Source organism: Ornithorhynchus anatinus, chromosome 4 (genome assembly GCF_004115215.2).
Source record: "Ornithorhynchus anatinus isolate Pmale09 chromosome 4, mOrnAna1.pri.v4, whole genome shotgun sequence".
Taxonomy (NCBI): domain Eukaryota; kingdom Metazoa; phylum Chordata; class Mammalia; order Monotremata; family Ornithorhynchidae; genus Ornithorhynchus; species Ornithorhynchus anatinus.
The window spans coordinates 104,203,940-104,218,838 of NC_041731.1; the positions used below are offsets into that span (position 1 = coordinate 104,203,940).

General features: G+C 46.4%; 1 protein-coding gene across 4 annotated transcripts in view; it reads right to left on the minus strand.

Annotated features, from left to right (window-relative positions):
• The window catches only part of PRKACB (protein kinase cAMP-activated catalytic subunit beta), a 162,469-nt gene continuing 147,570 nt past the window's right edge, over positions 1 to 14,899 (minus strand). For all 4 annotated transcript variants that reach the window (XM_029064081.2, XM_029064079.1, XM_029064082.2 and 1 more), the window contains exons 9-10: positions 9,059 to 9,223; positions 1 to 4,403 (exon numbers count right to left, since the gene is read on the minus strand). In XM_029064081.2, coding sequence (XP_028919914.1) covers positions 4,278 to 4,403; positions 9,059 to 9,223 — 291 coding nt within the window. In that variant the 3' untranslated portion in view covers positions 1 to 4,277. The remainder of the gene's footprint in view (positions 4,404 to 9,058; positions 9,224 to 14,899) is intronic.

Here is a 14,899-nt window from a genome sequence, read left to right on the forward strand (position 1 = left end):
TTATATAAATTTACTTTATAGGCAAAGGATGAAAATCTACCACATCGTTATACACGGGAGATTCAACGGCTAAGAGACCTTGAAGTATTCCGATCAATAAATGAAAGCAAACATATTACTGCTTTTTTTCTTAAAAAAAAAAGAGATTAGGCAAATCAAAAACAACCAAACACAGCATAATTCATCTATATTTAATTCCAGAAAACTCCATTCACAGTACCATAATACAATGCTTATACCATACTTAGGTAAGGAGCCTAAATATTCTCTAGGAAATATATGATTACAGCGTATCTATAATACAACTTCAAAGGCAAACGTTTTTTTCTCCAAGAAAGTTAAAAAAAAAAATACATAAAAAAAAAACCCAGAAACAAATCCACTCCATGCCAAAATCCTATTTGATCAAGGTTAGTGATCGCTACGACATTTTTAAAAGAAAGCTATGCGATTCTAATTATTTTCTGAAAAGTGGTCACCAAGACATTAATGCCTGTCTCCAGGAAGGAAGCATCAGCCTTGGATGGCACCCGCTCATCACACGGAGTGAGGACTGCTTAGATTTGTTCTGGATGGTGAAAGAACCGGGCCAGCTGAACCCTCGAGGTTCTTTCCATCTCTCCCGGTTGAAACCTCCTCGGCTGTACTGGCATACGCAGAGAGCTGAACATCGCAATCTACAGTCCTCCAACCAGCAGTTGGGCGATGCCTTAAGCACGAATAAGGGAAATTAAGAGGTCACTGTACCAAAGTAACCCATTCGCTCCCTTCCCCTAGTCCTCCGCTAACTTTTCCAAGTTCTATCTCTGCCTCTGGAACCACTACGCTCTGGCACGACTTGTGAAACGGCATTACTGTGACAGGTCTCTGCGCCCGAAGGTGAGATTTCTACGATGTGCAATTTATTATACGTAAGTAGACTGCATGCTCCTTGTGGGCAAGGGTTATCTCCACCGATCCTCCCGCGCCGTCCTCTCCCAAGTGTTTAGGACAGTGCTACGCCCACGGTAAGCGATCGACAACTACCGTCGATCGACCGACATCGTGTCCGATATCCGAATCGCACGGACGGAACGTGTCCCAAAGGTATTTACTGAATGCAGTTCCTCTCGGTTATTAAAACCGCACTCTCTTGCAGTCTCCTTTTATTGCACGGTATTAGGGAACTTACATATCATCACGAGTTACACTTTTATCTGAGACTAATATCTTTCCAAATAAAAGTTTGAAAACGATCGACGTGACAGAAGAAGCGATCTGCTTTATGATATACAGTGTCCGATGCTGGGAAAGGAACATTTAGGTCAAATTAAGAGCAGACGTTAATGCAAATGCTGTTTCAGAAGCGTCTTGTCCCTCAACGACGTCAAATTGAAATAACCCTACCGGGCAGAGAGGTCCATTTGCTGATGCAGTGAAAAATGTCACTTCGCATTAAATTCTGATTCGGGAGCTCACTTCTTACTTGATGTCATACCCAATATTCTCGGCTAAAACTGGGAGCGAAATCCTCAATACTGTATTTCCTAAAAGTACCATTACTTCTGAAGAAATTATACCTCTAGCCAATTTGTTTTTTTAATTCAATGCTGCTGGTACGTTGGAGCTGAATATTTCATATCTGAAAGTCCACTGCTCTTTTAAACGGTAACATAAAATAGGGTGGTTGAGAGGCCCTCACAAACCTATTTCATTCTCATCTCAGACACCCAAATTTATCATCACCCTTCTGGAGCGGAGCCCCGTGGGGGACAGGGACTATGTCCAACCCGATTTGCCTGTATCCATCCCGGCGCTAAGTACAGTGCCTGGCACATCGTAAGCGCTTAACGAACACCATCATCGTTATCGTGATTCAGCGAGATGGGTGAGGGTGAATTTCACTGAACAATCCTATCTGACCCACTTATCAAATGAAAGGGACAACTGCTTGGAAACTAAAATCATAACAGAATCGAACGGTGATCTCCAGCATTTATTAAAATATTTTAGGTTCAGAAACGACGACAGAGTTACTGTAGAATTTATCGCATACAGCTAGCCATACAACAGCATGTCCTTGGTCTAAATGAAATACAAAATATTTTAACATTTTCATACAAATAATTTTTTAAAATTTATTAATGTGACAATATATCTTTGTTACATAAAATTTGCTACAGCAAAGTATCTTATACTTTTTCTTGCACATATGCAAATATGGACGGACAGAGACTGAAATCAGTGTCAGCCCCTAAATGACATCGTTGTGCAAAAAATGCTCGACAACCAAAAGACATACAGCATGTTGGATAGTACATCTCGGACGCCTTGTAAAACGTCTACAAAGACAAAAGGAGTGTCACACAGATTAAAAGGAAGTCATGTCAGCTGTCAACCTGCACTGACAGTCACACAAATAAAATGGCTATAGAACGATACAGATCGGTTCAATAAAAACGATTCCTCCCTGTTTGAGTGTAGACTGATCGTAAAATATGAGCCGAGTTTCTCTGAAACGGTTTAGGTGAGCTGTTTAAGACAGATCACGGAGATTTTCGAAGTGTACAAATAAGCTAATATGGATACGCCGAAAAGCCAAAAAAAAAAAGAAAAAGAAAAAGAAAACGCGCAGAGCCACGGATTTTCAACCAACACTGAAATAAATGTGTAAAAGTGCTGAAAGCTGACACATGGCAGCAATATCTTTTAAGTCAGTTGGTGAGAATATATAAAATCTAAGTAAGCCCAAATACTTATGCTGTATCTGCGTGACCATACATCCTGTTTCGCTGAAATAAAGTGGGTTAAAAAGGAAGATAACTAAGAAAAAATATACACACACTCACACACGCACGCGCACACACATACAAGTGAGCCAGTTTTAAACTTTATCTCCTTTTCCCATAAAGGGAGCACTGATTTTAGAAACAGTGATTGCCGCAGTTCTCCATCTCCGGCTTACTAATATAGTATACCAGACCTACAACTTGGCAAGAACTCTCCTATCCATAACTGCTAACAAAAAATGGAAAAAAAAAAACCCCAAAAACAAAAACAATCCCCCCCAACAAAAAAAACAAAACAACAAAAAGCAAAAAAACCCCAACAAAAAAAAAAACCGCATTCAGCTAGCAATGCATCTGTATTACTTGTCTGCACTCGCTCAACCGTCTGTTTTGCCTTGCAAGGACACAGTACTTTCCTTCGAATGGATGCCCCTTTCTAAGTAGATTATATTTATATATATATATATAGATATATATATTTTTTTTTTTAAAAAAGGTTTAAAACGAGGAATATTTTCGGAGCTCCGACATTTGACTTTTTAATTACTCGTGTTCTCTTATGTTACTGACCAAAACCTCATCGAAGAGTTTGGGGGTTTTGACACCTTTATCTCTGTTTAATTCCAACTAACGGGCTAGTACCTATGCAAGTAAATCCGGTCTACAGTCCAGACCACTTGGAACTGTTCCCGATGAATAAGACCACATGCTTCCCACTGCATAGGCTAGGCATAAACTACTCGGCTAACATCCCGATGAGAACTACAAAGGAAGGAGAACGGGAGCAGAACGGCAAGAATGTAGGAAACCAAGGCACGGTGGGGGTCTGGGTACTCTCATCATCCAAACTGATTCGGCCTAACTGGGGTCGGTTTCTAGGAAGAAGTTGTGGTTTTAAGTTGATTTTGCGTACGTTTTCCGGGGGCGCGGAATCCTACCTGGAGAATCCGGACCAAAACGTCGGCCAGGTTCTCGTCTGAGCTACCGAAATCAAAATAACGGTTAAACCGTAGCATCAGACAGAAAATCGGCTGAAGTATTTGGCCGGCACAGACTAGAAGCAACACCATCCTTCACTTCAGTCTAAAATACACTAGCCACAACAACTCCCATTTCACTCACACAAATAATACATTATCAAAATAAAATGGAGCATTGTTGGGTAGAAAACTTCTTCATCTGCAAAGGGGGGCGGGGGATGTTGGGGCGGGGGAGGAGGGAATGAATTTACAGAAACAAAGGAAAAAGACAAACCGGAGAGAATTAGGAAAGCGATCTAGTACTCCGTATTATGGCACAGAGAGTGCCGCTTGACTGTGCCTAGTTATAAGGATTGGTGCAAATGGCACCCATGGAAGATGGCAATTTAGACCTCAGTCAGCCATGTGGAATGAAGGAACTAGGTACTGTAACTGTTTTGACATATGATGGTCTCAGCTCCACCTTAACTCTCAACAGAGTATAAAGATCCCAATGTAAGCCCTGATGTTGCCTTGTCCTCTCTGCGTCCTAAAAATCGGCAAATTCTTTTGCGCATTTCTCTGTTAGAGAGACACGGATGTCTTCTTCTTCATAATCGTCAAAGTTGCTGGTGTCTCCGGGGCCTCTGCACTTTGGTATGAACGGAGCTTCTACCTGAAGAAACAGAAGGGAAAGCTTTAACGTCGCGCCTCGGAGGGATAAAAGTACTCACCCTTAACGGGACTCGGGATCTGCCACGGTGAGGCGTCTCGGTGGAGTGCTTCACGTAGGGCTTTAAGATGAATGGCTTCGCCGTTCACCGGAGTTGGGCACGGGCCAGGCGGCAGGGCCTCGTGCAGAGTTCGAAGACGTCCTAGGAACTCGCTCCCCAGCACCGAATTTAGAAGCCGGCTCCGTTTCCTTTACCGGTCCTCCATCTCACACCGTCCCGATCAATGGCTCGGTTTGGCCCCGCCCTGGGGACTTAAAACCAAGGGACTATTCCCAGCCTCCGCTTCCCACCTGCCTCTGAGCGGTCTTTCCCGACTGTGCCTGCCTTTTATAGTCCTGCCTGTGACACAGAAATAGCACGACTGGCTCCTAGATGACAGTCTGATCCTACCCGTGGCAAAGTAAGAAAATACTTGTTTTGGGAGGTATATTAATTGCTGGAATCATGAGGATTCCATCTGGGGAAAAAACCCAAAAAATCACATCTTTAGGAGCCTCCTACTGGTCTGAAAGATTTCGCACGGCTCCTAAAACTAAGCAATCTGTTCTCTGCAAAAGACTTTCCCTCGTTGGGGAAGGCACCGGACGCCACTGAATGATTAATCACGTTGCTGCTTTTTACCGATCCGAAAAATCAGAGCCTGGAGTTACCACTGGTTATAATGACTATGGCTGAAAAGAACTGAATACATAAGATGAAGCAATCGTGCACTGGTGGGGCATGTAGAGAAACATACAGAGTGTTCTTTCTCATTTCCGAATCCTAAGAATTTCCTTACAATCACTTTAGCATCTCCAAGACGCAGAGGGGTGAGAGACTTTCTTGGATTGAAATTTCGATATCTCTTTGACCAAATGAGCTAATTAGGGTAAGCCTGCCCCAGATGTTCAGTAACACCGGCAAGGCAGACAAGCACGGATCTGTTCGCTCGGGGCTGAAGGGGGCACAAGCTCAGAGATTTACTAAAACCCCAGCATACAACTTCAAAATCTACAAATTTGGACAAAATCTGACAAAAGACCAGCCCGCAAACAGGCCACCGGGTTTGGGGGATGTTTCAAAGCTGTTCCCTCACTTCTTAAAAGACAACCCAAAGTTTGCTAAATCTAGAAAATGCTAGCAGGTCTCAGGAAGAACCACAAAAGATCTGCCAAATAAAATCTATCTTCCTGATGGGTATAATAAAAGAATGGGGCACTTGACTGCTAAGAATATCATCTTTCCACTACTTAGTAAAACCAGTTAGGGTAATGATGTTATTGTCTGTGCACCACAGATCTAACAGATCATTTCTACATTTGCTGAATGCTTAATAAGAAGTATAAATATCCTGTCCTGAATGTATATTATTTTAGTCTTATCTTTTCCATTACGATTTCAAAGGCGCTCTTCCCGACTTTGTTTTCGTATCCTTTAAAGAGAATATAAATAGAACAAGCTGTGCTACCAGTTCTTCTAATTAGACAATTTCGGATTAAAAAAACCTTCCAGCATATGGCTAAATAGCTTCACTGACTATATCTAAAAAATATTAAAAGCGTTGTGTTTTGAGGAAAAAAAAATCAATGAAGGCATATTCACGGTGCATACAAATGATCCTTAAATGGGCATTTAAAAAGCAAAAGAACAGATAATTACAATTCAGTGAGTGAAATCTTTTCTCATCTGTCTCCATTTAATACAAAGAGTACCACGATGTGTTAATAACATCCTGTCAGATAGTAATTAATACATTACTGATTACCACAACGACTGTACTGTCAACTTGGGTAGCAAAACAACCAGTTACTTTTTATAAGCTATTGTTAGAGTTTGGGTTTGCTCCCTCCACCACTTTTTGTTACAGAAGCTCTCTCTATCCCTTTATACTTGGGTTTGTTAATAATAATAACGTTGGTATTTGTTAAGCGCTTACTATGTGCCGAGCACTGTTCTAAGCGCTGGGGTAGAAAGAGGGGAATCAGGTAGTCCCATGTGGGGCTCACAGTCTTAATCCCCACTTTACAGATGAGGTAACTGAGGCACCGAGAAGTGAAGTGACTTGCCCGCAGTCACACAGCTGACAAGTGGCCGAGCTGGGATTCAAACCCATGACCTCTGACTCCAAAGCCCGTGCTCTTTCCACTGAGCCACGCTGCTTCTCTTATTAGCATTTCCTTTCTACCCCCATATTCTATAAAACTTCAATCGGAATCACCGAGTGATGGAGGACTCCATCCAGTTCAGGCGGATGCCTGCTTTTTTTTTTTTAAATTCACTTTGGAGAAGGAGAATCCACTCTCTCCATCGGTAGCCTATTTCAGTGTTTCATCGCTGATAGTTCTGTGTATATCACTCGAATCTCTGCTGCTTCAATTTTAAGCCCAAATTCCATTCTTTTGGTAGAAAGCCTCACTCAGGTTACAAGTCATTTCTTTCCACATTTTAACTAAGCACAGTATCACAAAAGGGTCTTTTACAGTTTCAGTGGTATATTCTAAAAGAAAAATAAGATGCCCGAACTGGTTTTAGATTCCTTATGCTTAGAAAGCAGCTCAAAAACAATGAATTTATGAAGTGTTTAATAAGTTCGCTAAGCATTCTGAAACTTCTTCGATCTCGTCGTTCTTAAGAAAATAGTCTGAGACTTTGCCATTTCCCATATCACTCCATTTTAACGTCCTTCTTGCCCTGTAGACTGTAAACGCCTTGTGGGCAGGGATCGTGTCCACCAACTCTCCCCAAGAACCTAGTACAGGGCTCTGCTAACTTAAGCGTTTAAAAAATATCACCGATTGCCGGATGGATTGGGATGGGTGCTGGCCATTTTAACGTCTCCTTCTGAGCAACACTGCCTTTTTATTCATTCATTCATTAGTATTTATTGAGCGCTACGTGCAGAGCACTGGACTAAGCGCTTGGAATGTATAATTCGGCAACAGATAGAGACCATCCCTGCCCAGTGACGGGCTTACAGTCTAATCGGGGGAGAGAGACGGACAAAAACAAGACAACTTAATAGCAATAAATAGAATCGAGGGGATGTACACTTCATTAACGAAATAAATAGGGTAATAAATAGGGTAATGGGGTCTGTCCACGCATTGCACGAAATGCTGCAGTGAGCTCAGTCCAATTCACCTGATTCCACCGTGAGCAGACCTCCGGCCGGACAGGAGACGCGGTAGGGCAGGAGCAGTTAGGGAGGGACCCGATAAGACCGCCGCGTGAGCCTAAGTGGGCCTGGCGGGGCTTGGCCAGAAAGGTGGCTAAGTCCAGCCAGCATCAGAGAAGCAGCGCGGCGGAGTGGATAGAGCACAGACCTGGGAGTCAGAAGGACCTGGGTTCCAATCCCGGCTCTGCCACTCGTCTGCTGTGTGATCTCGGACAAGTCACTTGATTTCTCTGTGCCTCAGTTCCCTCATCTGGATAATGGGGATTTCTACTTTGAGTTCCATGTGGGACAGCCTGATTAGCTTATCTCTACCCCAGTGCTCAGAACAGTGCGTGACACATTGCAAGCGCTTAAATACGTCGTTATCATTATTAATATTATTGTCCCAGAGCCACAAGCCTCAGCCTGGGGACGGCTGGACCGGGCTCGGCGTCTGTCTGCTAAGCCCCCAAGGTGCTCGGACTTGGTGGTGGCTGCGGGCTGGTGGGACCTGCGGCTCGCTCAGCGGCACTCGGGCAGGGCCGCGAGGAGAGGCCGCGCCACTCGGCTACAATCGCCGGAGATCGCCGGTCCCCCCCACCTGGCCCGGAGGAGGCAAAAGGGCTCCAGCATCCCCTGGCCGAGTTGGGGTTCAGTGCACAACTAATACACTTCTTCTGGGGCTCGGCCCACAAGCTGACAAGTCTCCGACGGGTTCTAGGAGATTTCAGGTTCAGGGCCAAGATCCGGAACACGTCCTCTCTCCCCGAGGAACTGGGGAGAAATTTGTTATCAAAAAATCAGCGCCCTACCCCACTGGTACCCACATTTACTTCCTGTTCATGAATTAAGGTCTTTGGGGAGGAATTAACTCTTCCACACTCCTAGGGTATCACTGTACGCGGCCGAGCGCATTGTGGCCCAAGTCATTATATTTACTGTACGTCATTATATTTACTGCTCTGTAGAGTTGATTTCAAAGGTATGATTAAAAACCCAGGGTTCCAATGCAGACAACAGTAACAAAAACTGTGGTTATTTTGGGTGGGGAAATAGAAGGAATCCTCGTCGGGATCTCTTTGGTATCTCTCTTTAATCACTACGGTATCTGTGAAGCGGGTACTCTGTGCCAAGCACTGTACTAAGCCCTGGGGTAGATACAAGATCATCGGTCCCGCACGGGGCTCGCGGTATAAGTAGGAGGGAGAACAGGGATTGAACCCTCAATGCGCAGAACAGGGAACTGAGGCACAGAGACCTCGAGTGACCTGCCCAAGGTCACACAGCAGGCGAGTGGCGGAGTCGGGGCTAGAACCCGGGTCCTCCGCTCCCCGGCCCGAGCTCCTTCCACTAGGCCACGCCGCTTCCCCGCTGGGGGGGCACGATGGCCCCTTCGACTTCCTTCGCTAGAACAATAAAAATACGTTCTTCGTTACTTGAATTAAAAAGAAGAAAACCACTTACTTTTCTCTGGTAAATAGCGATCCAATCTGTAGTAGCAAACCACTTGTGATTCTTTATGTCATTTACACCATTCTTGAGATTTCCGTAACGCTTGGTCAAGTCTACCTGAAGCAAGTTTCTTAGCAGGTCCTTCAGATCCGAACTGAAGTGGGATGGGAACCGTACCTACACAGAAACCCACATATTTACAAACACATCGTATGACGTTTCTTTCCCTTTCTTTTTGAATGGGAAATGATGGTTCTGGGGGAGACCTCCCATTTATCTCTAACGACTTACGCTGGTTCAAAAGAGCATTGGGTTTTGTGGGTTTAAGTCAACTTTAAATTCCAAACAAACAAAGCATAATATGAAAGAGTAGCAGCATGCAAATTCTGATCAAGCACTTTCCTCCAAAGAAGGGCTGAAAGAAATGAAAGAAAAACACCTTCTCACTGGAAGCTGGTGGTCATGTATTATTAACTCGAATCACACAGATGCTATTCTTGCCATTAGAGGAGAGCTTAGAAAAGGTTAGAAATGGCTCAAGACAGGGATGTTCTTCACTCTTCAAACTACAAAACGTTTATTAAATGGCATTTGCAAAAAAACCGAAACAATCTTCCTTCGATTTAGTTAGAGCAGACGGCGTCTTTTTTGCTACAGCAGAACGAATGTCAGTCTTTCCCATTTGAATACCTTTCCCCTCCCATCCTCCTCATCCGCTGGTCCTGTTCTTTTTTACTACCTCTGCTCCCGCAATGTGGAGAGTAATAAGCCCAGGCAAAAGGAAGGTTCAGGGGCGGGGCAGGCCAGCAAGAAAATCCGCTTCCCTTCTGACCCCTCAACGATTAAACGAAACAAAACAACCTCGAAGAACACGCTCACATACTATCTAGCTCACTGCGGTCAGGGAACGTATCTGCCGACTAGGTTGCATTGTATTCTCCTAAGTGCTCTACACATAGTAAGCGCTCGAAAAATACATCCCCGAGAGGCAAACGGAGAAGAGAGAGACACGCTTCCCGTTCTGCAGATGAAAAAAACCCAGAGACATAGATATGAGACTGTCCCACCCTATCCAACCCGATTTGCTCGTATCTACCCCAGCGATTAGTACAGTCACACACAATAAGCGCTTAAGAAATACCATCATTATTATTACTCTTTTGGTTGAAGACTCCAAAATGTTACAGTAACAGCTGTGGGACTAGAACCGTCATTCCTCGATTCCCCCAACTGAATTCTCTACGTCCACGGAGCCGCTGGTTTCTTCGACTGCAAACGCATTTGATGGCTGGTTCCGCTGTCCCGTTCTGGGGGGCAGTGAGACCGGACCGTGGGGTTCCTCCCACTCCCCCGTCACCCAGGGATCAATTCCTGCCACCAGAGGCCTTCTCAGATTAAGCCCCCCTTTCCTCAGCTCCCCTTCCCTTCCGCGTCACCTCGACTCACTCCCTTTGCTCTTCCCTCCCCACAACATTGATGTATATATGTATACGTTGATGCCTGTTTACTTGTTTTGACGTCTGTCTCCCCCCCCCCCCCCCCCCCCCCGCAGACTGTAGGCCTGTTGTGGGCAGGGATTGTCTCTATCGTTGCACTGTACTTTCCAAGAGCTTAATACAGTGCTCTGCCCATAGTAACCGCTCATTAAATATGACCGAACGAATGAATGCTAGGTCTGACGTGACTTTACCTCTGGGGCACCCCACAGCCCAGGAGAGGGTTAGGCGGTCCTCTCCCGGACCGGCAGGGAGGGAGCCAGAATGTGCCGGCATGTCGGCTCCGATTGTGGTTTTGGGAGGCCGGGAGCCCGGCGCGGCACTCTCCTCAAGCAACAGCCCCGGGATCCCCCACAAATAGCAGCTCCAGAGCCCTGCTCGTCCCCGAACAGCAGCGGCAGGTGCCACACGGAGGGGCTGGGAACAGACGGACCACAAAATAACCCACCAACCTGGACAGCGGGAAGAGGAGGAGGATGAACCCTACAGCGAAGGTTGGGGGAAGAGAAGGAATCCTCGTCAGTATCTCTCTGTAAAGACTGTGGCACTTGTGACTGTGTGCCAAGCACTGTACTAAGCACTGGGGTGGATGCCAGACGATCAGGTCAAAGCCCAATCCCTGTTCCTCATGGGGCTCAGGGTCTAAGGGCGAGAAAACCGAGGCACAGAGAGTCAAGCGACTTGCCCAAGGTCACGCGGCAGGCTGGTGGCACAGCCAGAATCGGAGTCTCCCGACTCCCAGACCCGTGCTCTTTCCTCCAGACCGTGTCCCGTAGAATCGCTCTTGCTAGTTCTCCGTCTTTCGCTGTCTTTCCCAGGTTACTTCTACTGCCGTCAGAGTCCCGTTGAGGCATCTGGGCCCGGAAGGAGCACCGCACTGTCTTTAATGGCTGTTGCCCGCGGCTAACCAAGGTTTTGTGGCTGCCTGGAAAGCTATCTGATGTGATCGCATTTCCTCCAACAGCTATTCCTACTTGCCCCAGCCCCACAACATATACATAAATCTACTATCTCCCTTATCTGAAATTTATTTTAATGTCTGCCTCCCCTATGTACCCTGTAAGACCCTTGGGGGCAGGGAACGCGTCTACCGACTCTATTACACGGTACTCTCCCCAGACAAACAATCCAATCAGTAGCAGTTATGGAGTGCTTACCATGTGCAGAGCACTGTACAAAGGGCTTGGGAGCATACACACAAGAGAGTTGGTAGCCACATTCCCTGCCCACAAGTTAGGGTGTAACATGGTGTTTACTCACAATAAGCACCCCATCAATACCACTGATTGCCTGAATAATAATAACGATAATAAGAAGTGTGGCACACAAGAGAGTTGGTAGCCACATTCCCTGCCCACAAGTTAGGGCGTAACAAGGTGTTCTACTCACAATAAGCACCCCATCAATACCACTGATGGGCTGAATGACAATAATAATAATGATAACGATAATAAACATGCGGCATTTAAGCGCTTACTATGCGCCGGTCCCTTTCTGAGCCCTGGGGTAGAAACAAGATAATTGAGTTGGACACAGTCCCTGTCCCACAGAGACCTCACAGTCTCACAGGTGAGGGAACTGAGGCCAAGAGAAGTGAAGTGACTTACCCAAGGTCACCCGGCAGAAAAGCGCCGGAGCCGCGATTAGAACTCAGATCCTTCTGACTCCCAGGCCTGGGATCTACTACGAGGCTACCCTGCTTCTCAAGTAGTAAAGGATTTCCTTCCAGTTGGCACGTCCCCGTGTCCGGTGTTAGCTCTTCTTGTTCCCTACCCAACGCTGCCCAACCTCCACCTTGCCTGGGTGCCAGCACCACCGGAATTCTCGGAATTGGAGTCACCTCAAGGCTAGAGAACCGAGGTCAGGGCTGGAGGGATCGTGCCCCTGCACCGCCCTGACCCCAGTTTTGACACTTTCTGCATCAGAAACCGGTGTGACTTCATGAGTTCTCACCTTTCCTCCTGCCCCCAGCCACTGGATCCTACACTCTCCTTCTAAAGCTTCCCCCTGCCTCGCATTCCCACCTCTGCCGATAATAACGCTGGCATTTCCCGGCAGTCCTCAACTGGGGCGTCCTCCTCGACTGTCCACCGTCTCTCCGGTTCTCGTGTTCGATTCATTCAATCGTACTTACTGAGCGCTTACTGTGTGCGGAGCGCTACGCTGAGCGCTTGGGAGAGTACGACAGAACGATAAGCAGACACATCCCCTGCCTCCCGTTAGTTCCGACTCCACAACATTTTCTGGATTTGGTCCCGTCCCTCCACCCAAACAGCCAGCGACGTGGTCCAAGTTCTTGTCATATCACAATCTCAGCCCTCTGTCGGCCTCCTAAGTGATCTTCCTGCGTCCAGCCTCACCCCCTTCCCATCTCGACCGCTCACTGCTCTCCAGAGGGCTTCTTCAACCCACACCTCCCTTCCTCGAACACCGTCGACAGCTGCCCCTCTCCCTCCGTCTTAAACTAAAACGCCTCGCAACGGAATTCAAGGCTCTCCATCAACTCCCCCCATCCAGTTCGGGACACTCTACGCTTCTTAATAATGACGGTATTTGTTAGGCACTATGTGCCAAGCACTGGGGTAGATACAAGGTAATCGGGTTGTTCCACGTGCGGCTCACAGTCTTAATCCCCATTTGACAGATGAGGTGACTGAGGCCCAGAGAAGTTAAGTGACTGTCCGAAGTCACACAGTTGATAAGTGGCAGAGCGGGGATTAGAACCCACGACGTTTGACTCGCAAGCCCGTGCTCTTTCCACCAACCCACGCTGCTTCCCTTGTGGGCAGGGATCCTTTTACGCTCTCAATAAATACGACTGACTGAATAACTCTAATCCGATATACTTTCCCAAGCGTTCAGCACAGTGCCCAGCACATAGTAAGCATTCAATAAATACACGGACGGAAAGATCTACACTTTTCACTCCTCCTAAGCTCATCTAACTGAATCTTGCACAACTCTCTTGCCTCTGAGCCTTCACTCATGCTGTTTCTTGGACTTTGAACGTTCCCTCCAAATTCTCCAGGCAGCAACTCTCCCATCATCAAAGCCTCGCTTAAATCCCCTCCTCTCTGCAGGAGTCCTGAGGGTGGGGAACTTGTGTCTTGCTTCTGCTGTACTCTCCCAAGTGCTCCAGTGCAGTCCTGAGGATCTGGAGGTGCGCGATAAATATCATCAACTGCTTGACCACGAGCGTCTTCAGGAAAAAAAAAAATAGAGGAAGAATGGACTTTTTAAAGTCCCTATTTGCCCTGATCCTTTCAAATCAAAACAGTTTTCAGTAGCCTAATTTCACATAGGAACACTTACAAAACCTACAAAGGATTAGATGAGACACTTGAGGACTCCCTAATAATGGTGAAGCGGCACAGCAAAGTGGACAGAGCACGGGCCTGGGAGTCTCCCCCACGTAGTTGCTTGTGACCTTGGACAAGTCACTTCACTTCTCTCGGTCTCGGTCGCCTCATCTGTAAAATGGGGATTCAGACTGTGAGCCCCATGTGGGACGGGGACTCGGTCCACCCTGATTTGCACGTACCCGTCCCAGCGCTTAATAGAGTGCTCGGCACATAGTAAGCAATTAACAGATACCGCAATTATTACTATTATTAGTGCACCACCAGAAAGAGCCTGGGAACCACTGCACTAACCGAAGAAAAGGGAAAAATGCAGGCGGCACTGTAAGCCAAAATTCTTGTTATGAAACGGGGAAGAAAAAATTCAGTTATTTCAAGAGACAAATAAGAGCAGAATCCATTTCTCGGTTTAAGAATCTCCCTTAGACGCTCAGATTTCCAAGTGAGAACTGCGGATTTTACATTTTGTGCCTGCTTCCAAATGTCTGTCAAACTATGCGCCGTTATGACTGCTACCCATACAAAAAAGCAACCATCCTTTTACTGATTGAGTCGGAGATGAGATAGTGAAAGAGAATCTGTATGGATCCAGACCTCAAGGGCAAGAAGACCTAAATCACAGAGGTTCGGAGTCAATCCGTCTGATGAATCACTCTGCTCTGGCTACATGTAAGGGCCCCTTTCATAGAGGGAAAGATGTTGGATCAATCCGCCATCAATCCTCCTCAAACCATGCTCTCTGGATCAGCGCTTCCTCAGTGCTGTTGGACGCGCTGATCCAGAGCACGGTTTGAGGAGGATTGGTTCCCGTGTGGGCCCAAAGACTCAGCATCCATTTACCTACTGAGTTCCTACTTGGGCTGGGATTTAAATTGTTCACCTCTATTTTCTGACTCCAACTTCCGCACGTCAGTTTCTGACAGGACGCCAACCAGGGACACCAAATATGCTTTCTGTCCTTTCCCTCTTCCACCTTCTCCTTTCTTCGCTCGACTCCT